The 25,986-nt window shown below is 42.3% G+C and overlaps 1 protein-coding gene across 1 annotated transcript in view; it reads left to right on the forward strand.

The window, feature by feature from the left end:
* Window positions 1–23,419, forward strand: part of CNBD2 (cyclic nucleotide binding domain containing 2) — a 56,554-nt gene extending 33,135 nt beyond the window's left edge. The window contains exons 9-13 of the mRNA XM_054724390.1: window positions 8,526–8,640; window positions 14,347–14,524; window positions 15,874–15,994; window positions 17,839–18,002; window positions 23,081–23,419. Coding sequence (XP_054580365.1) covers window positions 8,526–8,640; window positions 14,347–14,524; window positions 15,874–15,994; window positions 17,839–18,002; window positions 23,081–23,399 — 897 coding nt within the window. The 3' untranslated portion in view covers window positions 23,400–23,419. The remainder of the gene's footprint in view (window positions 1–8,525; window positions 8,641–14,346; window positions 14,525–15,873; window positions 15,995–17,838; window positions 18,003–23,080) is intronic.
* Window positions 23,420–25,986: the final 2,567 nt, after the last annotated feature.

Consider the following 25,986-nt stretch of genomic DNA (forward strand, 5'->3'; position numbering starts at 1 on the left):
TAAATGCTGAACAGCCAGGCCAGTGTGGCTCAGTGCTTGAATGTTGACCTATGAACAAGAAGGTCACAGTTCAATTCTCGGTCAGGGCACATGCCTGGGTTGTGGGCTCCATTCCCAGTCTGGAGCGTGCAGGAGGTAGCCGATCGATGATTCTCTCTCATCTTTGATTTTTCTCTCTCTCTCGCTCTCGCTCTCGCTCTCACTCTCACTCTCTCTCTTCCTTTCTGAAATTAATAAAAAAATATATTTTAAATAAGCTGAACACAGCCCTAACCAGTTTGGCTCAGTGAATAGAGCGTCAGCCTGCGGACTGAAGGGTCCCAGGTTCGATTCCAGTCAAGGGCATGTACCTTGGTTGCGGGCACATCCCCAGTAGGGGGTGTGCAGGAGGCAGCTGATTGATGTTTCTCTCTCATAGAAAGTTTCTAACTCTCTATCCCTTTCCCTTCCTCTCTGTAAAATATCAATAAAACATATTTTAAAAATATTAATGCTTATAAAAAATAAGCTGAACACATCATTTTCTAATGATGTTACTGCATTGTAGTATTATCTAGGCTCTTGAGGATATGTCTATTGCATCTGTATGGTGGAAATACTATACAGGTGTGCACATTTCTTCTCAACTCCACACTCAGTGACTTCACTCATATTGATAACTTAAAATTGGCCACTGTGGGAGTATTTACACAATGGAAATTGGCAGACAGTCTAAGTCAGGTCTTGATTTATGGCTTTGCTGATTGTCTTAAGAAAGCTATAGAGAAAATGTTTATAATGTAGGTTATATTTAATAGAAGGAAGGATCTGTAGCCATTACACTGTGAAGAGAAGAAAGTTGAGAAAATATTCTTCTAGTATTTAAAAAGCATGATCTGATCCATCATAGATATTAGTCATATCATCGATGAACAGTGAGGTTCTGATATACATAGTGATAGAGCTAAAAGAGGTTTCAATTTAATGAATATAATTTATATGAGAGTGAGAAATAGTTTACCAGTAGATTATAAATCAGATTTAGTAATATTAAATTTATTGGGAAAAGAGTGGTGTGGAATACAAATTCATTTGTCAAATCATGGTTGAATTATGACTATAAACCAATTGGCCATGGACACAAGAGTTCAGCCAAAGTTAACAAAAGCATCCTGTGAGAATTGATTGGAAAAATGGAATATTTAATGAGTATGGTATATTTTGTTATTTATAAACTAGAGGCCTGGTGTACAGGATTTGTGCACTGGTGGGGGGCATGGCCTGCGGGGATTGGCCTGCTGTGGAAGCACCACTCATCCTGGTCAGCCGAACAGATATCAGAGAGAAGAAGGAATTGCAAATGATTCAAGATGGCCTTCAGGGCTCTCCACTTTCTTCTCGGCTTTCTCTCATCTCTTCTCACATGACCATCAGGATTCTCCAAACTTATATAAACCCCAAGCACATCCCTACTGCAAGCTTGGCTTTCTACTATTCCACTCAGCTGGCAAGGACCTCATCCTTATCCCCACCCTTGATTGAGTCAGATCCTGTGCATCCAATCCCCTTTCATGTGTAGAGGCTGGAAGCCAAACACTACATTTCCTAAGCTCCCTTGTAGCTAAGGCTCTGGATGTGATTTGGATCCCACCAATCCGATGCACTTGGGTAGACTTAGTTTTGGAACTGCCAGATATCTACATTGTTAGTGGACCCACCCTCTGAGTGGCTGCTCCCGCTGTGGGAGCGTGCTCATCCCAGTCAGCTGAGCATTGAGTGTCTGCCCCCCCTGGTGGTCAGAGAGCGTATAGCGACTGGTCAACTGGTTGTCTGGTCATTCCGCCGTTTGGTCCCTGGGCTTTTATTATATAGGATTGTGTATAACACACCCTTTATAACAGTAAAATTTATAGATTTGTGTACATTTTTCTAGAGAACTAGTTGCTAAACTTAGCAGCACCCTGGATGTGTTTGTGTTATTATTCTGGGTTAAGTCCTAGAGAACAGAGTCAAGTGTAGCTAACATAAGCAGAAAGGAATTTATCAGAGGGTATTAAATGGCTAACAGATTGACTGGTGGTGGTGGGGAGGCCTGAAGAAACAGACCTACACTGAAAATGACTCCCAAACAAGTCCAGATCAGAGTCCAGATCTGGATTGCCACAGGTGCTGCTGCTCCTGCCATGTTCAAGAAGCCACTGCCTCCACTAACAATGTAGATATCTGGCAGTTCCAAAACCATGTCTACCCAAGTGCATCGGATTGGTGGGATCCAAATCACATCCAGAGCCTTAGCTGCAAGGGAGCTTAGGAAATGTAGTGCTTGGCTTCCAGCCTCTACACATGAAAGGGGATTGGATGCACAGGATATGACTTAATCAAGGGTAGGGATAAGGATGAGGTCCTTGCCAGCTGAGTGGAATAGTAGGAAGCCAAGCTTGCAGTAGGGATGTGCTTGGGGTTTATAGAAGTTTGGAGAATCCTGATGGTCATGTGAGAAGAGATGAGAGAAAGCCGAGAAGAACTGGAGAGCCCTGAAGGCCAACTTGAATCATTTGCAATTCCTTCTCCTCCCTGATATCTGCTTCATTGTACCTAAAATTTGTTTTTCCTAAAAGGATTCAGGGGATAAGTAGTGAGGGATGTAAATTCAAGACTTCCTTTAATCAGCAGGATGATTACATCCTGACCAGCAGAACGTGGGGGGTGCTTCTTAATCTGTTTTGGCCTCCATTTCTTAATCTGTAAAATGGACCAATTTGCCCCATAAAGTCTGTAAGGATGAGAGTTTAGCACATACTCAATTAACATTCATCCTCTAATCCAGCTGTTCCCAGAGTGTTGTCGCTGGACCAGCAGCATCAGAATCATCTGGAAACTCATTAAAAGTGCAAATTATTGGGCCCACGCAAGAGCTATTAAATCCAAAACTCTGGGAGGAGTGAGAGTGGGGGTGGGGGTGGGGCTCAGTAATCTGTGTATTCACAGCCTTTCATGTGATTCTGATGCACATTAAAGTCAGAGAACCTGCGATTTAAGGGAGGAGTTTTCAAATTTTGGTAAGCACAAAGAACACCTAGGGTGCTTCTTCAAAAGGCATGTAGATTCCTGCCTCACCACAGAGATCTGATTCATTAACTCTGGAAAACTGCATTTTGAATAAGTGAATAAGTGTCACAGGTACCCAGTTGGCGTGGCTCAGTAGTTGAGTGTCAACCTATGAACCAGAAGATCGTGGTTTGATTCTTGATCAGGGCACATGCCCAGGTTGTGGCTTGATCCCCAGTGTGGGGCTTGCAGGAGGCAGCCAATCAGTGATTCTCTCTCATCATTGATATTTCTATCTCTTCCTCTCCCTTCCTCTCTGAAATCAATAAAAAAAATTTTTAAAAAGTATTACAGGTGATTCTAATGTAGGGGTGCTTGAACTTCATTCTGAGAAAAATAATACAGATGTCACAAACTCATCCTGGCCAGCAGATAAGTTTGGTTTGTCCCTTACAGTGTTTTATTAGAAGCTGATTTAATAGTTGAGGTGGAGATTGGACATAAAAATTCTGATTTCTGGCTTCTTTGGAATATTCAGAAGATCAGGCAACAGCAGGCTGTATTACGTTGCGGCCCCCTCTGGCTGGAGTTCGAGAGCACCTGCCCCTTTAAAGGGACTGCTATTTTTTCTAATTTTTATTTCCTGCCTAGTTAGCTCCTTGAGTGTTCCTCTGCCAAGGAAACCGGGCTGCCTGACTCCTGTAGTTTACTCATATTGCCACTAGAGGGCAAAATCAGCAGCTGGTGGCTGGGAGTCCTTGAGACCCAGTAAAGAACTTGATTTCCTCCTGGTATCACAAACATAATTAATGCCCATAATCAACTCATTTTGAACAGTTTATCATTTGGGGACACATAGTGAAATTGTTTTCTTTACAGATACAGATGTGATTAAATATCCACAAGAGACGTTCAAGAAGAAACTGTTGGAGTGTTTTTCTTTAGCACCTGCAGTTCCTAGTTGATAAATGTTTGTTGAATGAATATTGAATAAAGCTCCATGCACAATGCCTGGCATATAAAAGGGCTTATTAAATATTTGATCCCTTCTTCTTCCTCCTCTTTAACAGTAAACTGTCTTGAACCTTAACCCTTCATAATGTGTCTCTTAGAGTTCTTACTAAAAAAGGGTAAGGATTTATAAAGATATGAAATGTTAAGATGACATATTCTTCTTGCCTATCAGATTAGGAAAAGTTAAAAAGATTGTGCAAACCCAGTTGTCAGTGTAACAAAAGATATATTATAAGGGACTCTGTTATATACTGTCAGAGAGGTGTAAACAGATCTAACATTTCTGAGGGGCAGTTTGTTAATGTGTATTGAAACATGCATACCTTTAGGAATTAATCCCAAAGAGATAATGAAACATGGGTATTCTTTTAGGTAAACTAGTTTCAGCTGCAATTATAAACAATCCTCAAATCTCAGTGGATTAACTAACAAAGATTTATTCCTTCAACCCACTACTTGATCATAGCAGGCCAGTTAGTCTTGCTCCTTAGAGTAACTCAGGGACCCAGGCCACTGGAGACTCTATCTAGTGGGAAGCCAAGCTTGCAGTAAGGATGTGCCTGGTGTTTATAAGTTTGGAGAATTCTGATGGCTATGTGAGAGAGGATGGGAAGAGCCTAGAAGAACTGATAATGGCAAGCCCTGAAGGCCAGCCTGAATCATGATCAACAGGATGGGGCAAGGGAATGTTGAGAACCAAGCACTGGCTTTTAAAGTTTCCACCCAGAGTATCATAAGCCACTTTGCTAACAGAAATTGACCAAAACAAATTCCTAATTCAAAGAGTGGAAAAATACAATCCTTCCATGTGCTTGAGAGGAGAACTTAAGTATTTGTGAACTGCCTAATGACCATTCTAGAAGATGTATGGACAAGATTGTCCATTAAAGTTGACGACCACTGAAAGTCACAGAAACCCACCTCCAGCGGCTTAATGAATAATAATTTTTCTCATGGTAAAGTCTAGATTTAAGCAATCCAGGGCTAGAAGAGCTGTTTTAGGAAGTCTTTCAGAACCCACACCACTTCTAGCTTCTATTTTCTTTAAAAAAATATATATATTTTTTTATTTATTTCTGAGAGGAAGGGAGAGAGAGATAGAAACATCAATGATGATAATCATTGGGCTAGCTTTTACTTTCATCATCCACAGCTTATGGCTTTCATCCTAATGGTCACGATATGGCTACTCTACCTCTAACCATCAAGTCTGAGTTTCAAGCAGTGGGAAGGGAGAAGGACAACCTTGGTTTCCTGTTTTATCCATCTGCCTTTCATTTAGTCTCATTTGCCAGAACTGGGTCACTGCCATGCCCACTGCTGGGGAGTTTGGGGAGGTGGCAAGTTTTTTTAGCTGGGGATTTTGCTGTCCTGAACAAAATCATGAGAGGTAAATTAGAAACAAACTAAATATGAATCTTCAAAAATATTTTCTTGAGGTGTAACATATATGCAATAAAGAACTTAAATTAAACTTTCCAGCTTGGTGAATTTTTACATGTGTGTTCACCTGTGTAAGCATCACCCAGTCAAGACAGAGCACATTTCCTGCACCTCAGAAGGCTCTCTTGTGCCCTTTCCCAGACAAAGTCCCCCTATGATAACCACTCTTCCTACTTGTCACCACAGATTACTTTTACATGTTCTTGAACTTCATATAAATGGACTCAAATAGTATGTGCCCTTTGTGTCTGACTTCTTTTGCTCATCTGAATATTTATTTTCAATTTTATGCAAATTCTGGCATTCATAGAATAATATGCAATCATTAGAAGCAAAAATGTAGAACCACATTGCTTAGCATGAAAATATGTCCTTGATATATCATTTTTATTTTTATTTATTTTTTTATACATTGAGTTTTTTAAAAATGTTATGAAAGTCTATTTACATAAATTGATTCATTTATGAAAAATTGTCTATACTTATAGAGAAAAGTTTGAAAGAATATGCACCAAAATGTTATTACTTTTTATTTTGGGGTGTTAAGAATAACATAGTTTTAACTTTCTCTATGTTCTGTTTTTAAACTTAAATTTTATTTTTTTTAAATTTTTTTATTTTTTTAAATTTTATTGATTTTTTACAGAGAGGAAGAGAGAGGGATAGAGAGTTAGAAACATCGATGAGAGAGAAACATCGATCAGCTGCCTCTTGCACACCCCCCACTGGGGATGTGCCAGCAACCAAGGTACATGCCCTGGACTGGAATCGAACCTAGGAGCTTTCAGTCTGCAGGCCGACGCTCTATCCACTAAGCCAAACCGGTTTCGGCTTAAAATTTTTAAAAAATCTTTATTGTTGAAAGTATTATAGATGTCCTCTTTGTGTTTTTTTCCCCCATTGACCCCCTCCTCCCTGCACTCACCCTTCCCAAGCCTTTGTCACACTATTGTCTGTGTCCATGGGCTATGTATAATGCATGTAAGTTCTCCAGGTAATCTCTCCCTCCCACCTCTCCACCCCCACCTTCCCTCTGAAATTCATCAGTTTGTTCATGGTTCTATATCTCTGGATCTATTTTGTTTATCAGATTCCACTTATGAGTGAAATCATGTGATACTTATCTTTCTCTGACAGGCTTATTTCACTTAGCATAATATTCTCCAGGTCCATCCATGCTGTTGCAAATGGTAGGAGTTCCTTCTTTTTTACCGCTGCATAGTATTCCATTCTGCTGATGGGCACTTGGGCTGTTTCCAAATCTTAGCTATTGTAAATTGTGCTACTTATGAACACAGGGGTGTATATTTTCTTTCTGATTGGTGTTTCAGGTTTCTTAGGATATATTCTTAGAAGTGGGTTCACTGGGTCAAATGGGAGTTCCATTTGTAATTTTTTTGAGGAAACATACTGTTTTCCACAGTGGCTGCACCAGTCTTGCATTCCCACCAGCAGTGTGCTAGGGTTCCCTTTTCTCCACATCCTCACCAACACTTGTCTTTTGTTGATTTGTTGATGATAGCCATTCTGACAGGTGTGAGGTGATACCTCATTGTTGTTTTAATTTGCATCTCTTGGATGATTAATGACTTTGTGCATTTTTTCATATGCCTCTTGACCTTCTGTATGTCCACTTTGGAGAAGTGTTTATTTAGTTCCTTTGCCCATTTTTAAATTGAATTGTTTGTCTTCCTTTTGTTAAGTTGTATGAATTCTTTAGATATTTTGGAAATTATTTCCTTATCAGATTTATAATTGGCAAATACATTCTCCCATGCAGTAAGCTCTCTTTTCACTTTGTTGACGGTTTCTTTTGCTGTGATTTTTAATTTGATGTAGTCCCATTTGCTTATTTTTTTTCCTTAGTTTCCTTTGCCCTAGGAGATGTATTGGTAAACATATTGCTATTAGAAATGTCAGTGATTTTGCTGTGTATGGTTTTTTCTAAGATTTTTATCGTTTTCACGACTTACATTTAGGTCTTTTATCCATTTTGAGTTTATTCTTGTGTATGGTGTAAGTTGGTGGTCTAGTTTCATTTCTTGCATGTACCTGTCCAGTTTTCCCAGCACCATTTATTGAAAAGATGTCTTTACTCCATTGTATACTCTTGCCTCCTCTGTCAAATATTAATTGAGCATAATGGCTTGGGTCAATTTCTGGGGTCTCTGTTCCATTCCATTGATCTATATGCCTATTCTTGTGCCAGTACCAGCCTGTTTTGAGTACAGTGACTTTGTAGTATAACTTAAATATCTGGTATTGCGATTCCTCCAACCTTGTTCTTCTTTCTCAAGATTGTTGCAGCTATTCAGGGTCTTTTTTTGGTTCCATATAAATTTTTGGAGTGTTTGTTCTAGATCTGTGAAATATGCCATTGGTATTTTAATGGGGATGTCACTGAATCTATAGATTGCTTTGGGTAGCATGGACATTTTAATGATGTTGATTCTACCAATCCATAAACACAGTATTTTCTTTCACTTGTTTATATCTTCCTCTATTTCTTTGTTCAATGTCCTGTAGTTTTTTAAACTTTTAATTTGGAATGATTTTAAATTTATAGAAAAGTTTCAAGAACTGTACAAAGAACTCCTGTAGAAACTTAACCTAGATTCATCAATTGTTAACATTTGCCACATTTATTTTAATATGTATGTTTTTTTCCTTCCTGAATCACTTGAGAGTTAAGTATCATTCATCATACATTTACATTATTATTTTCTAAGAAATTAACCACAGAATAATTATCAAAATCTGCAAATTTAGCATTGATATAATCTATAATCCAAAATCAATTTCACTGTGTCCCAATAATATCCTCAATGACTTTTTTTTCCAGGGCCACATTGAATTGAGCTACTTGAATTTTTTATAAGTATATAACATATTCATTTTTTAAAAGGGACCCAGAACTACTTATATTGAGCAAATAAAACAAAATGGGGTGAGACATAGTACAGACAGAATATTTTCAAAGTGTGGTCTGCCTGGAGCCCTTGGGGTTAAGCCTTTGGTTTTATGTTCCTTGATGCATCCAGGGCAGCTGTGAAGTCCTGCGGCTATTAGAACTTGCGTCTTCGCCTTTCTACCACAAGTGGATTTGGCAGCATCTGGAGCTGATAGATGACAGAGCTCTGAAGACCAACCTCAAAGGTAAGCCTCTGTCCACATCTGGCAGCCGGCAGCCCAGCAGGGGCACCTGGCCCCATCCTGTTTCCAGTTCCCAGCCCATAGAGTTTTAGAAATCTAGAGCTACAAGGGCCTGGCGGAATATCTGGTTTGATTCCTTCTTCCACCAGCTGTGAAAACCTAGTCTACACTGCCTGGCCAGGTTAGACTCCGGCCTATCTCTCCCATTTCTCCTTTTCATCTTTTCCTCTTAGCAGGGAGGGAGAGCTTGGAGTTAGACGGGTTTGAATCCCACTGATCAGCTGGGTGACTTTGGTGGGTACTTAAGCCTCTAGGCCTGGTTTCTTTGTGTGTCATGATAGTGTTGTGATTAAGAGAGTAAGCCCAGGTGACAAACTGCTTGTGTTTGAATCCAGGGTCTGTCTCTTACTAGGTGTGTGATTCTAGAAAAGTCACTCTGTATCTCTGTGTATCCATGCCCTCAGTCTATAAAATGTGAATCGTCGTCTCTACTTCATAGACTTGTTACGAAATTAAGTAGATGACTCTATAAAGCTCTCAGAACACTACTTGGTCGCATTAGTATATAGTAGAGGTTCGTTGTCATTATCACACAGGTTACTAAAGAAGGCTGATTGAGATCATGCATGCATCTCTCTTTTCCACTACCAATCCACCAAACAAAAAGCTGTATTCCATAAAATTTCCCCCCAATTTTATTTATTGTGGTAAAATACACATAAAAAATTTACTATATTAACTATTTTTAAGCATATAGTTTGGTGGTATTAAATACATTCATAATGTTGTACAACCATCACCACCATCCATTTTCATAACTCTTTTCATCTTATAAAACTGAAACACTATACCAGTTAAACAGTAACTCTCAATTCCCCCTCTCTCTGGCAACCACCATTCTATTTTTCATCTCTATGATTTTGATTACTCTAAGTACCTCATGTAAGTGGAATCCTACTTAATAAAATGGTAATATGTAAATTACCATCACTCCGCTATGTCCATGATTGGGCCAGCGGGAGGCGCAGTGGGCGGGACACGGGGTAGCCGGGGTAGCCCATTGGGCCAGCGGCGGCGCGAGCTCAGCGTCTGCGCCATGGCTGTGCTGCGGCACAGAAGGTTCCTCTGGGGCAGCGAGCTCACGTCCCGCCCGCCGCGGACCATCAAAAGTGGGGGAACTGGGTGCCTGTCTGCTCTGGCACCAGGCCTTTCAGAAGCCTCCGCCGAGCCGGAGGCTTCTAAAAGGCCTGGTGCACCAGCAGACAGGCACCCAGCTCCCCCGCGATCGAAAGCGACAGTGTGTAGGGGACCCTACATGTGCATGATTCAATCATGCACTGGGCCTCTAGTCATACAATATTTGTCTTTTTGTGATTGGCTTATTCTACTTTGTATAATGTCTTTGTGTTTCATCTATGTTGAGCATATGTCAGAATTTCCTTCCTTTTTAAGGCTGAATAATATTCCATTGTATAAATATACCACATTTTGTTTATCCATTCATCTGTTGTTGGACACTTGAGCTGCTTCCACATTTTAGTTTTAGTGAATAATGTTTTTGTGAACACAGGTGTACAAATATATATTTGAGACCCTTTTTTCTTTTGAATATATACCAAGAAGTGGAATTGTTGGATCACATGGTACTTCTATTTTCTTTCTTTCTTTCTTTTTTTTTTAGGAATCGCCATGTGTTTCACAGCAGCTATACCATTTTACCTTACCACTAAGAGTGCATGAGGGTTCCAATTTCTCCACATCCTCATCTTTTTTTTTTTAAGTTTTAGAAATTCTCTATATATTCTGGACATTAATCTCTTAGCAGACATAAGATTTGCAAATATTTTATCCCACTTTTCAGTTTGCCTTTTTACTCTGTTGATTTTGTCTTTTGATGCACAAAATTTAAAATTTTTCATGAAGTCTATTTTTTCTATTTTTGTTGTCACTTGTGCCTTTGGTTTATATATAATAAATCATTGTCAAATCCAATGCCATGAAGCTTCTGCCTTATGTTTTCTTCTAACAGTTTTATAGTTTTAGATCTTACATTTAGGTCTTGGATTCATTTTTGAGTTAATATTTGTATATGTTCGATAAGGATCCAACTTATTCTTTGACATGTGGATATACAGTTTTTCCCACACCATTTGTTGAAGACTGTCCTTTCCCTATTGAATGGTATTGGCACCCTTGTAAAAAATTATTTGACCACATATGTGAACATTTATTTCTGAGCTCTCTATTCTGTTTCATTGGTATATATACTAGAGGCCCAGTGCACGAAATTCATGCATGGGAGCGGCATCCCTCAACCCAGCCTGCACCCTCTTGCAATCCGGGACCTCTCGGGGATGTCCAACTACCAGTTTAGGCCTGATCCTGCAGGGATCCCTTTGGTCTGCAGGGATCCCTGTGGGATTGGGCCTAAACTGGCAACTGGATGTCCTGGATTGTGAGAGGGATGTCCGACTGCTGGCTCCTAACCACTCGCCTGCCTGCCTGCCTGATTGCCTGTAACCCCTCTGCCTGCCTGCCTGATAGCCCCTAACTTCTCGCCTGCCTGCCTAATCGCTCCTAACTGCTCGCCTGCCTGCCTGATTTCCCCTAACTGCCTCTGCCTTGGCCCCTGCTGCCGCAGCTTTGTCAGGAAGGTTGTCCGGAAGGACTTCTGGAATGGTGTCTGGAAGGCCATTGGGTTGTCCGGTCTAATTAGCATATTACACTGTTATTATTTTCTATATATACTAATGGCCCAGTGCACGAAATTTGTGCACATTAAAAGGGAATTAATTAGAGGAAATATTTTAATATTGCTATTTGCCCTTTCTCTATAATAGAAGTGTCAGAGATAAAAGAAAATTAGTAAAATGTATATGAAAATCTTCCTCCTGTCAGAGTCTGGGGCACACCACGGGACCCAGAGTCAAGTACCTGCCCACCTGTGCACGCTTCAAAATCATGTGGGACCCAGACCCACCTGGCCTCACCCCCATTAGGCGAGATCCAGACCCGGCCGGCCCCACCCCCGTCAAGCCCCGCCAGGCGGGGGGCACAGCCTCAGGTCCCCCTGAGCATGCCAGGTGGGGGATGCAGCCTCAGGTCACCCGACGCACCCTCAGGTCCCCCGCCCAGCGCTGGGGCAGGGGGCGTGGCCTGAGGTCCCCTGGGCTGGTGCCAGGGTGGGGGCGTGGCCTGAGGTCCCCCAGCTGGGCGCTGGGGTGGGGGGGGCAGCCTCAGGTCCCCTGGTCTGGCACCGGGAAGGGCCATGCCTTGAGGTCCCCTGTCAAGCACTGCTGGGTGGGGGTCACAGCCTCAGGTCCCCGCCCCGGCCCGGCTCCACGCAGCCTCAAGTCCCTACTGATCACTCGTTATGGGAACCCAGCCTCTGCTGTGGGCACAGCCATCTTGTGTTACAGGAACCCCACCTCTGCTGTGGGTGCAGCCATCTTGTGGTGGCATGATGGTTAATTTGCACATTACCTCTTTATTATATAAGATATCTATCTATATCTATCTATCTATCTATCTATCTATCTATCTATCTATCTATCTATATTGTTATTGTTGTTGTTGTTGTTGTTAATCCTCATCCAAGGATACTTTTCCATTGATTTTTAGGGAGAGTGGGAGAGAGAGGGAAAGATAAGAGAGGAACATTGATGTGAGAGAAACACATCGATTGGTTGCCTCCTGCATGAGCCCTGACCAGGGCCTGGGCCAGGGAGGAGCCTGCAACTGGAATAGAATCTGGGACCCTTTGGTCTTCAGGCTGACACTCTATCCACTGAACCAAACTGGCTAGGGCTATATGTCTATTTTTATGCCAGTATCACACTGTTTTGATTACTGTAGCTTTATAGTAAGTTTTGAAATCAGGAAGTGTGAATTCTCCAACTTTGTTCTTTTTCAAGATTGTTGCGAGTGTCCCATCTAGGGTGCCAGTTGCGAGTGTCACCCCCACGTCCCGCGTGGTTCAGGGTTTGGGCTCTGGAGGAGGCTAGAAAATATTAATGAAAGAGACTAGAAAGAGACTAGAAAATATTAATTTGGAAATATTGGGGGCCAGACGGGAGCCCAGCTCAAGAGGAAGGACTCCACCTTGCTCTGGCCTTGCTATCCCTTTTATTCATATTGTGGGATACACCCATAGCCCTTAGGCAGGCAATTTCAATGATAGCCTGTCAGCAAGGATTTACATAAGACTAAAAGGTGGGAGTTGCTTTAGCTACCTTTGTCTCAACTGGACAGTGGGTGCTTGGCTCTGACCTTTCAGAGCCTTCAAGGTTAACCAGCCTTCCGTGTTCCTTGTCCACACCTCTCTGCTAGTGAAGGCAATGGGTGGCTTCCAACAGATTGTTTTGGCTATTTGGGGTCCCTTGAGATTTCTTCTGAATTTTAGGATAGGTTTTTCTATTTCTGCAAAAAAGTCAGGTAATGACTTTTGATAATAATTACATTGAATCTATAGATGGCTTTGGGTAGTATTGACATCTTAACAATATTGGCTTCTAATTCATGAACATGGGATATGTTTCCATTTATTATGTGTTCTCTAATTTCTTTCAGCAGTGTTTTGTAGTTTGGTTAGTGTATAGAAATCCAACTTTGTATCCTGCTATTTTGCTGAATTCATTTATTAGCTCTAATAGTTAGTTCTTGAGTAGTTGGTTTACTCCTGAGTAGTATTCTCTTGGAGAACTTGTTAATAACTCTCATGGAGGGCCTGTTATGTGCTGGGCACTGTGCTAGGTACATAGCACATACTCTTATCTGCAGTTCTTAAAATTATCCTATGAGGGTTCCAAGAGATTATGTGACTTGTTCAAGGTTCCATGGCTGGTCCTCCATTTATCTTTTGTTGCTGCCACTACCCCCAATCCCAGTTTGAAAGCCCAGACAAATGTGATCTGCCAAAAGACATGAGCTTTGAATTAGATTGACCTGAGTTCAAACAGCTTCAGCCTTTTCCTGGGTGACTTAACCTCTCTGCTGCTCATTTTTTTATTTTTTTATTTTTTTAATTTTTATTTTATTTTATTGATTTTTCACAGAGAGGAAGGGAGAGGGATAGAGAGCCAGAAACATCGATGAGAGAGAGACATCAACCAGCTGCCTCCTGCACAACCCCCACCACCGGGGGATGTGCCTGCAACCAATGTACATGCCCTTGACCGGAATCGAACCTGGGACCTTCCAGTCCGCAGACCGACGCTCTATCCACTGAGCCAAACCGGTTTCGGCACTGCTGCTCATTTTATTTCTTAAATGAGGCCAGTGACATGTCTCTGGATGCAATGGAGGAACAATACTAGTACACGGACACCATGGTATATATATATATATTTTTAAAATATATTTTAAATATATTGATTGTTTACAGAGAGGAAGAGAGAGGGATAGAGAGTTAGAAACATCGATCAGCTGCCTCTTGCACACCCCCTACTGGGGATGTGCCCGCAACCAAGGTACATGCCCTTGACCGGAATCGAACCTGGGACCCTTGAGTCCGCAGGCCGACGCTCTATCCACTGAGCCAAACCGGTTTCGGCCCATGGTATATTTTTAACCCCTCTCTCTTTTTTAAAAAAAATTTCCTCATACACCAGACTAGCCAGGCAGGTGACTATGATATATCTCCAACTGCCCACCAGAACCCTCATATGTGCAAAGGCCCACTAATATGTTTCCCTGTGCTTTCTCTAACAGAAGCTTCTCCTGTGAAGAGATTTAAGGAATTCCAGGTCAAATCATACCCTGCGCAGGATTTTAGCTCTCTGAAGCTTCTGCATCTCCAGAAAGCCTTGGAGCAACAGGGGACCACCTTCAGTAAGAAGATTAATACCCTGGAAGATAGTCTCCCAAAGGCCTTTGGCCCGAAGATCAGGTAAGCGGGAAAGGACACTCGGTGGGCACTGGCCTACAGGCAGCTCAACACCAAGCCCTAGAAACAGTCCCCACCCCCATTAAAGATGGAAAGAAAGGTTGCAGTGAGAGTGTGCTCTGCAGTGATATAGATAATGACATCAGTATCACAATCTCCATATTGTCATAGTGCCACTTTCCTCCAGTCTTTTGCCTGTTAACTTTCCCAGCCTGCTCGCCTCCATATGAGCATCCCATGGCTTCTGAGTTTTTTCCCTCGGATGGATACTCTTTCTAAGGGATCCTATGCTTGAAATACCAATCCAGTTCTTCTGAAGGTAGAGATAGAACAGGCCCAGTTTCTCTGCTATAAATCAATAAGGGAAACGGGACAGGCTGGACCCTGGAGTGAAAAATAAAGAACATGCTGGGCATGTGCCACTCATCTACCAGTCCTGAGGTTTGTGTGAAAATAGAAGCCTGCCTTATTTATGTGTAGGCGAGTTCAGCCATATTTTCAGCTGATAAATACTCTTTTTCCTGCCTCTAATCCAAAAAGCATAGCCTGTCTCTTCCTCCTACCTAGCCAGAGACCAAAGAAGGCACAACAGGATTACCTGGGTAAAATTAACCCCAACATGAACAAAGTACAGAGTCTCCAGGCTACCCAGGGAAACCTGTCTTTGTAAACAAACAAAGAAACACACACACACAAACAAAGCCACTTCTTCTCTGCCTTCCTGTAGTGTCCCTAAAGTAAGGTGACCAGATCGTCCCGCTTTTGGCGGGACAGTCCCGATTTTTAACAATTTGTCCCGCGTCCCACGGCGTTTTAAAAAAGTCCGCCGTGGGACGCGGGACAAATTGTTAAAAAATAGGGACTTTTTAAAAACGCTGTGGGACGCGGGACAAATTGTTAAAAATCGGGACTGTCTTGCAAAAAGCGGGACGATCTGGTCACCTTATCCTAAAGGCACAGAGCTTACTCTTTGTCAAACAGTCTGGTCCATTTTCAGGCAGCTCTGACTTAAGAATTCCTTCCTCATGTTGAGCATAACGTCAGCCAGTGTGGACTTCTCACCCAGCAGGCCTGGCTCAGCTGCATTGAGGTCATCAGCCACTTCTTGCACATAACAAACAGCTTTCAGGTGGTTAAAGGGGTCCTGTCTTCTTCTCTTCCAAGTTTCCCTCCCTATTAAACTTCTCCAATTCCCGACTCAGTCTCTCCCAGGCCTTGATTTGGAGTTTTCTTACTTCTGAGAGAGGGGAGGGAAGATTTCCATGTGCAATAGAGATGGAGCTGATTATCCATGGCCTCATGAACTGGCTGTGTTACAAAGAAGTTCTTTTTAACAAGCTGTCTAATTCCAGATCCCGGCAACCTCATCTGCTGAAGTGTCCCATGATCAAAACCAAGTATGGTGATATCCCGAAGGAGGCTTCAGTGGGGGGCTACGTCAAGCTCCACACAGTGCAGGAAGGAGAGATCGTTGTAAGTGTACAGAAAGCCTTGTTTACGATATAGTGTGTAACATGATAGGTTGTGAGTGTTAAGTAATGAGAGTAAAGGTTTAAAAATATCCCACTCTATATGTGATGATATTAAGGAACATTATTGATTTTTTAGATATGGTGATTTTAAAATTACCGTATTATGCTTATGGTTTTTAAGAGTTCTTACAGTTATGCAATAAATGTCAACATATTTACAGATAAAATATAACATCTGGGACTTGCTTTAAAATAATTTAGGAATAAGGCAAGGGTGTCACCTCTCACCACTCCTATTCAACATTATACTGGAAGTCCTAGCTAGTGCATTAAGACAAGAAGAGGAGGTAAAACATATACAGATTGGGGAGGGAGAAATAAAGCTGTGTTTGTTTGCAGATGGTATGCTTGTTTATTTCAAAGAATAAAATAAAAAAAGAACCCCCCAAAATTCCTGAAGCTAATGAATGATTATAGCAAAGTTTTAGTAAAAGGTAATGAACAATTGGAATTTGAAATTAAAAATGCAATGCCATGTACAATAGCACCAAAAAGTGAAATACTTAGATATAAATCTAACAAAATATGTTTAGGATCCATATGCAGAAAACTAACTATAATGAAATAATTCAAAGAAGATTTACATAAATGAAAAATATTCTATGTTTATGGATTGTATGATTCCAATTCTATGACATTCCGGAAAAGGTAAAATTACAGAGATAATAAAATGATCAGTGGTGGCCAGAGGTTTGGAGGTCAGGGGAAGGGCTGAATTGGTAAAGCACATGGGATTTTTAGGACAGTAAAATTATCTGTATGATACTGTAATGGTGGATTCAAAACATTAAGCATTTGTCAAAACCCATAGAACTGTACAGCACAAAGAGTGAAGCTTAATGTATGCAATTTGTCAAAACAAAAAAAATTATCTAGGATGTCGGGAGATCGCAGGAAGGAATATAGACTCTGACAAGAGAATCTAACAATTTTACAAATGCATAAAACCACTTCAATGAAGGGAGTGGGAGAAAAAAGTGCTGATGACCTAAGTATTTGGAGTCTGTAAGACTAAAAGCAGAAGGAACCATACACAAGCATTGGACTCTAGTTGATAAAGTTGGTGTATGGATTAACAATTGATTCTGCTGTCATGTATACTGAAATGGATCAATTAAGTAAATGAATGGTGGATGGTAGGAGCCAGGTATCTCACATCATGAGACATCTACAAGCAGATATGCCTGTCGACCTCCATCTCCCTTCCAGACATAACCAAATAGGAATCCATGCCAGGGAGCCAAAGGAGCATGATAAGCTGCAGAGGAGGAGGCCAGCGGCCTCCAAAGTCTGTGCGGGAGGGAGAAAGAACCGAGGCTCAGTGGGGACATGCATTTATGGGCAAAGACCTGCAGAAAAAGATGGGGAAGGGGGTTGTAGCTACAAAAGGGAAGATCTAGAAGAGGAGGGCTAGCTGTTTGATTTTTGTCATAGTCCTAAGGAAGAGAATGTGGGCTTACTTGGCACAAGGAAGAGTTGAGATTGGCTGTTGGGGGAAACTTGTAAAATGCCATCCCCTGGAGAGTAACTGTGAGTACAGTTCTGGGAGAGAGCCTGCTGCCTGCAGGCAGGATGTGGACAAAGCGCCTTAAGGGCTCTTGTCATTTGAAGAGTCAGAAGATTCGATGTCATGTAGCAAATGAGCCCTGGACTTCTCCCCATCATTTGCCAAATGGCCCCAGATGGAGTCACTTCCTATTTGAGCCTTGTTTTTTCCATCTAGAATATCTGCCAGTAGAAGTGGATGGTCCCTGAGATCCAACTTTCTAGGACTTTTTCCTATAGGGCCTTCACCAGATCCTCCTTCCAGACAACCAACAAGACGTGCGGCCCTTGATCCTCGTGAGCCTGGGAGTTGAGTTGATAACGGTGCGGAAACAAAAATTTTGTGAACTGATTGACAGCGAGGTAACAGAAAAGTTGTCCAGGTTCAAGATCGGGTACCCCAGGTCAGTGCTGGCTATGTGTGTATATCCCACCAGATCAAATGAACAAATTTTCACCTACTTTAGTAAAAGAAAGATAAAAATGATAATACCTAATGCTGACAAGGGTGGGATGAAACTGGTAGTTGTTGCTACACTGTAAATTGTCTCAGTTCTTTGGATAATAATTTTAGCATTATGTTTTAAGTGCCATAAAACTGTTCCTACTTTTGGAAGCAATGGTCTACCTGTGAATTTATATAACTAAGTTATGGGGAAAGCTACATGCATTAGGATGTTCATAGCAGTCATATTCATAATAGAAAAACCACCACCACCCACACGTGTTACTAAAGGGATAGTTTAGAAAATTGTGATCCATGCTCTAGCCGGTTTGGCTCAGTGGATAGAGCGAGGCCTGTGGACTGAAGGGTCCAAGGTTCAATTCGGTCAAGGGCACATGCCCGGGTTGCAGGCTGATCCCCACTAGGGGGCGTGCAGCCGATCAATGACTGTCATCATTGATGTTTCTATGTCTCTCTCTCCGTTCCTCTCTGAAATCAATAAACATATATTGGGGGAAAAAAACACAAAACTTTGCAGGGTTATTTCACTGCCTATAGGATACAGTGTGATTTAATGCCACATAAATGGCTCTTCATGGTCTGACCCCTCAACTCCCCTGCAGCACCTCCTGCCACCTCTAACCCCTCCAACAACCTAGGCAGATTGCTTCCAGGACCCTCCATATAATCGCCTTTGCCAGTGTAGGCCTTTCTACCTGAAATGCCACCCCCCAATCCTGTCCCTCTTTTTCTAGTAAATTTCTGCTCATTCTTTAAGATTCATCTTCTCAAGACAACCTTTCCTGACTGGCCCCCACTTGGGGTTGTACCCCATTCTGCACACTCATTGTGCTCCCTTTGCAGCTCTATCACTTACCACACACATTGTATTATAGCTGCTGACAGCCGTGTAGTTTGTACATATCTTTCCTCCATCACTTGATTCATTGCTTCACAAAGGCAGGGATTGGACTTTATCTGTCTTTCATCTCTAGCACCTGTATAGTACCTGGTAGGTAAATGTTGAATGAATGGGGGCATACTCATTGCAGAAAACTAGAAAATGCTGAACATTTAAAAAGGTGAAAACCAAAATTATTGTATTCCTCCACCAATCCCAATTAGTGTTTTGTGTATTTTATTTACCGCATGGATATATGCCAAATGTGCATTTACTATTCATACACACAAAGTTTTATAATGGGAATCATGCTGATTATAGAATTTTGCATCCTCCCTCCTTTTTTTCTTGTGGTGATATTGTGATCAGTCTTGGTTTTGCTGGCATGTGTGGGAAGCAAGTGATTCCAGTGGTAGAGAAAGAGGTATAAAGGCAGGAGATCTGTAGCTATATCCCACAAACACATGAAAGGATTTTATAGGGGATCTGTATGACCTTGGATAAGTCAGTTTCCCTCCTCTAGGCTTCAGACTCCAATCTGCAAAACAAGAAAATTAGACTAGAACAGTGTTTCCTAAAGTATGGAACACATTCACAGAAGGTTTACAAGATGATTTTAGGCAGCACGTGGATTGACATTGTTAGTTTTAACCGCTATGTATTTATTCTAGTGTGAATTAGAAAAAAAGCATGCTTCATTCACTACATCCATGACCTGGCAGATTTTGTTGCTTAGAACAAAGCCAAAGTAAATATTTAAGTAAAAGAAACTAAGTAGATTTAATAAAAAATCATTAGTAAATTAAAGACCAGATAACATGCAGATATCTCCCCAATTGGGGCAGTTCCGTGAGAAAAACAAGTTGGAAAACAGTGGTGGTTCCTTGCAGTTCAAAGATGCCATAGTTCTCTGGTTCACGTGCACTACCAATATAGAAAATGGCTAGTTAGAGGTAACTACCCAAGAAATGATTTAAGGAGCTTTAGCTCCTGCATAATGCCTGGCACATGATGGGTATCAGTTAATGCCTGTTGAATGGAAATTCAGAAAGGCTTACATAGACTCGAGGGTGGCAGATGTTTGGGCTGCCCAGTCAGCACTTTGTTGCAATCATCTACAATGCTGACAGATTGAATTCTGGCTTATTCATTAATTGTTGAACTCATGGTTTTCTAGATTGCTAAAGTAGGCAGAAATCATAGCCAGTATCTAGCTCAAATCCTCCACATTTTAACTGAGGACTGTGAGGCCCAGGAAAGGGCCTGTGACATCCTATAGGTCACATAGTCACTGACTGAGACACCTGTCCTGTGAAGGCCACAGGCTAGATATCCTGAAACCTCTCCCTACAAAACACAGTGAGTGTCACGTAGAATATAATCACAGGAAAGGAGGGAAATCTCCAAGGGCAAAATGGAGAGGACCCTAAAATCCAAAGCACAGGGGGATCTAGTGTTGGGATTGCCCAGCAAGGACGGGGTTTAAGGGAATCATGGGTTGAAGCTGTACAGCCTGCAAGGACGGATGAAACTTTCAGTTCGAGTGAGGTAGGAAATGGAACTAAAGTGCCTGCATGAAGCTGAGGTCCCTAGAAGAGCTACCCTGTTTAGTGAAAAACTAGATTAGAAATCAGTATGACCATCAGCATCAGGAGGTAACATGGAATCTGGTTTGTCTTAACTTGGAAAAATAAGATCCCCTAAGAATTTGTAATTTCCTGCTTGCCCCCTCAGGGTTTGGTGAGTCCCTTAGCCTCTTTGGCCCCAGTTTCCATGTTTGTGAATTGGGGTGGTTATGAGGATCAAATTAATTAACAAACATAAAGTGCTTGGCACATGGTAAGTGCTAAGTCAGAGTTAAATAGTGTTGTCATCTATTATGTAAAAAATTGGGAGGTAATGGAAATTACGTGAAGACTTTCTAGTGGTGTGCTGGTGAAGGTTTAAAACAAACTCTCTGGGAGGTGGGAGGTAACCCTGATTTGAAGTGTTTGCCCATTTCTATTATGGACACATTCCCACCATGCCCAACTTTGAGCTACCAACCTGATGGAGTTGAAAAGAGATGCACACAATCATCTCTTATGAGCTGGTAGGAGCTGACTTTGATACACCACTGAGACCAATAGGACTAGCTTGTAGCCCACTCCAACCTCTGGATTTTTTATTAAGTTGCTCTCTATGGATCATAGTGGACTCTGTTCTGGTCAAATAATGGAGCCAAAAGTATGTTCTAATCTGTTTGTGATTTATTAGGTTTGCCTCTTTAGGTGAGAGTACAGGCGAGTCAATGAAAATTGAACTTACCCTTCACTTGCTGTGGTCTCAGAAGGAAATTAGCCAATGAGTGCTGAGACCATGCCAGCCTCCCCCACTTTCCCCACCCTCACATGCTATGAGGGCAGGGGGCAAAATAGAGCCAGGACACCAAGGCCAGTCCAAGGTAGCTTCAATCTGCTTTCCATATTTTCTTTATATTTTTATTGATTTCAGAGAGGAAGGGAGAGGGAGAGATAGAAACATCAATGAGAGAGAATCATTAATTGGCTACCTTATGCACGCCCCCTACTGGGGATTGAGCCCACAACCCCGGTATGTGCCCTTGACTGGGACACTTCAGTCCGCAGGTGGATGCTCTATCCACTGGGCCAAACCGGCTAGTGCTGCTTTCCATCTTTATAGATATGCCTGCTCTGGATATTTCATACAAGTGGCATTCTACAATATGTGGTCTTTTGTGGCTTACTTTTTAGCATAATATTTTTTTCAATATATATTTTATTGATTTTCTACAGAGAGGAAGAGAGAGGGACAGAGAGCCAGAAACATCGATGAGAGAGAAACATTGATCAGCTACCTCCTGCACATCTCCCACTGGGGATGTGCCCGCAACCAAGGTACATGCCCTTGACCGGAATCAAACCTGGGATCTTTCAGTCCGCAGGCCGACACTCTATCCACCGAGCCAAACCTGTTAGGGCTAGCATAATATATATTTTTAAAAATATATTTTATTGATTTTTTATAGAGAGGAAGGGAGAGGGATAGAGAGTTAGAAACATCGATGAGAGAGAAACATCGATCAGCTGCCTCCTGCACACTCCCTACTGGGGATGTGTCCGCAACCAAGATACATGCCCTTGACCAGAATCAAACCTGGGACCCTTGAGTCCACAGGCCAACGCTCTATCCACTGAGCCAAACTGGTTAGGGCAATATTTTCAAGTTTCATCCATGTTTCAGTAGTATCAATACTTCATTCCTTGGTTATTGTCAAATAATATTCCATTGCATGTGTATACCATACTTTATCTATTCATCAGATAATGGACCTTTGAGTTGTTTCTTCGTTTTGGCTATTATGAATAATGCTGCTATAAACATTCTTGTTCAAGTTTTTATGTTGGCATATGTTTCCATTTCTCTTGGTTATACACCTAGGAGTAGACTTGCTGGGTCATAAATTACTATGTTTAACCTTTTGAGGAACTGCCAGACTATTTTCCAAGGTGGCTGCACCAATTTACATTCTCATCAGTAATATATTGGAAACCCTGTTCCAGTATTTTCATATCCTCATCAACATTTATTATCTACCTTTTGAATTATAGCCCTTTTAGTAGACATAAGTGGTATCTCATTGTGGCCTTGATTTACATTTCCCTGATGGCTAATGGTCACATATGTAATTCAGTGGCCACATTAAAGAAGTAAAAAGAAATGGGTAAAATTAACTTCAATAATATATTTTATTGAATTCAGTATATCGAAAATATCATTTCAACATATAATCAATATACAAATTATTAGATACTCTACATTCTTTTTTTGTTGTAAGTCTTTGAAAGTGGGTGTATGTTTTAGATTCATGACACAGCTCTAATTCATATTGGCCACACTTCAGGTACTCAGCAACCACATGCAACTTGTGGGCATTGTGTGGAACAGCGCAGGTCTAGGGGAAGAAAGTGTGGAAAGGTAAAGGAGGCAGAGAGAAGAGTCTGGGAAAAGCACAGAAGTGGGAAGGAGCACACTGTGTTTAGGGATTGAAAAGAGTGGTGGGAGGCAAGGCTGGAAGGGGCAGGGCACAGGGAGGAGCTGGCGTGGGAACCTCAGCCTCTATGCCTTACCTTTAGCGATGACGAAATGTGCCAGAAGTTCCTCATGGAGAACAGCTGGAATATCTTCCGGAAGGACCTGATGCATCTGCTGGTGGAGCCTCGCCGACGTCCACCACTCACCCCAATCCGGTACAAGAAGAAAGAGATCTACAACCCCAAGTCTCTGACACTGGATTTGTGTAGCTTCAACAAGAAGACGAAACCTAATTATCCCATTTTTATGGCACCCCAGAAAAACCTCCCCCCACTGAGGGTTGTCCAGGCCATCAAGGCACCCCGGTACAAAATCCAAGAACTCCTGCCTCGGTACAAGAATGCAGGGGTCCTTGTTTAGACCAAATAAAGGATGGAGGCTTGGCCACTGTGTTTCTGGAATGGACACCATGGGAGTTGTGGAGCTTGGAGTGGGGGCTACCGGGGGCTGAGCAGTGGGTCTGGACAGATGTTTAGGGGCAGCAACTGGGGCACAGTTTCCCTTGACACTTGTGGGGCTGAGTGAGTGGATGGTCAGGAGGCAGGAGGCTGGGCGTGGATGGGTTAATCAATGAAGATGCTCTCAGGGTGGGAGGGTTTTATCTGACAAGATGGATAGGAGGCACAGAGGGGTTCAGACCAAAGTGAGCAAGACTGGGGTTGCGAACTCACATGCGTTCCAAGGCCAGACAAGTCATCTAAAGGAGAGCAGCAGGACTGGGGAAGCAACAGAGGATTGTGGGGACTGGTGCACACGTTCCCATCTCGATGGAGCAGCTGCCTCTTAGACCCAGTCAATTAATGCCAGGAAATAAGTGCAGGCCTGGTACCGCTGGTCTATTTTTCAAGAGAACCAAGAAACCCAATATTTAAGAAGATTCCTACTGGTTTTTAAATGTGAGCAACTAATTCGGATTGTTTTTGAAATACTGTGTTAGGCAAACAAAACACATACGTGGGCTGTGTTGGGCCTACAAACTGCTATTTTGCCAATGCTCATCAAGCACCTCTCTCAGACTGACAAGGCATTGCCAGAGACTGGAGTGAGGCATGACTGTGGAGGGAGGTATAAAAAGCCAGAGGTGGGCAGCATGACAGGAGCGGCATCCTGGGTCAAGGATGAGGATCAAGCAGCCTGAGAGAGAGGAGGCAGGCCAGAGACAAGGAGGTGGTTGACTGGACTTACAGAGGGCTCCCCAGTCTCTCTGCGGGTGGATCCTGAATCTGCAGCCATCTGTCACTGACCTAGGTTGGCACCACAGACCCAGCGCCCACTTACCTTTTTCCCTTGGGAAATACCATAGTTTAGCTGTGACAGTGCCAAGGGGCCTGGTGGAGGCCATGACAGCACAAGGTCCTGGCCTGGGGCCACCAGGAGCGATATGAGCCCTCCCACACCCTACACACTCAAGCACTCACCTAGCCCACCCCTGGCAAGGAGTGGAGTCTGAGGGACAGCTGAGTGCTGAACTGGACATCGAAAGCTCTGGAGAACCTGGCTCTGTTTTCATCTCCCTCAACCCCCTTGAGCATCTTGAGCTCTTTACCTGCACCCCAGTTTCTCCAGTGGCAAAACGAGCAAGTTGGACAAGATCAATGGTTTTCATGAGTGAGGGGTGAGTACAGTTTGAAAAACATATTCAACATTATACTTTTATATGCTGAATTTAAAAGAAAACTTTTTATGTTGCACAGCAAAGGAGAAGGAATATGGAATTTTTCTATCAGAAGGGAGTATCGGGTGAGGGCATGTATGGGTGTGGGGAGGGGGGGCAATGGTAAGATATGTACACATATAATACCTCAATAAAAAAAAAAGAAAAAAAAGAAGGGAGTATGGGTGGAAAAGGGTAGAGAAGCAATGAATTTAATCATCTCAACTTCCCTAAGAGATCCAGAAGTTCAAGGAGTCTGAGACATCTGTGGTAGTCCTGGAAGGGCTGTCTGTGACCTACAAGGATGGGGTGGCACCGTTTTGGACCTAGGTAAGTGGGAATGTCTGACTTTATGTGGGATCTCTTTGCATGTAGGGCTGTGACTCAAAGATGATGGTGTGGACATCTTGTTCATTCAGTTAAAATTTATTTATTAAGCACTTGCTCCATAGCAGATTCAAAGGAGGATTAAGAGGCAGTCTCTATTTCCTCCTATTCTCTAGGCCTGGGGTCAGCAAACCCTTTCTGTAAAGAGCCAAATAATCAATATTTTGGGTTTCGCCAGCCATGCAGTCTCTATTGTAACTACTCAGCTTTGTATGGTGAAATCAATCTTAGTGTTCCAATAAAGCTTTATTTACAAAAACAAGTGGCAGGCCAGATTTGGCCTGTGGGCCGTAATTTGCTTACTCCTGCTCCAGGCAATAGGGAGCCCTCAAAGGTTCTTGAACAGATGGGATATGGGGACAGAAACTTATTACTGGGCGCTTATTCCATGACAGCCATCTTGCTAAGCATCTGACTGAAATCTGATAACCTTCGGGCTAAGATCCCAGCTCTGCCACTTAATGGCTGTTGAGGACTAGAAGAATTGGTACATGTATAGCACGGTGGAGGATTGTATTCACCAAGACTCCTGGATCCCCCTTCCTGGAAAGTGAGAGAAAAAACTTGCAGAACAGGAGGCAGATCATGTTTCCCAGGAAAGTAGCGGGTGACAGAACAGACTAGAAGGGCAACCTGGGAGTAAAGACACTGTGTGGTGGAAAGAGACTGTGGGGGCTGGTCTTCAGGAAGTCTTGAGGGGAGCAGAGAAAGAGCACAGCTTTTTCTGAAGCCACTATGCAACAGAAGAACCTGAGGATGAGAAATGTCTAAAGAGGGCTTCAAAGAGTTTTTCTGTATATTGAGAATGAGTTTCTCCTTTGGAATTTCCTTGAGAAATCAAGTAAACATTTGAATAGCTCTTAACTAGGTTTTATGCAGTACTGCTGTTTCTTTGACTTCAGTAAC

Source organism: Eptesicus fuscus, chromosome 12, assembly GCF_027574615.1.
Source record: "Eptesicus fuscus isolate TK198812 chromosome 12, DD_ASM_mEF_20220401, whole genome shotgun sequence".
In the NCBI taxonomy this organism is placed as follows: Eukaryota; Metazoa; Chordata; class Mammalia; order Chiroptera; family Vespertilionidae; genus Eptesicus; species Eptesicus fuscus.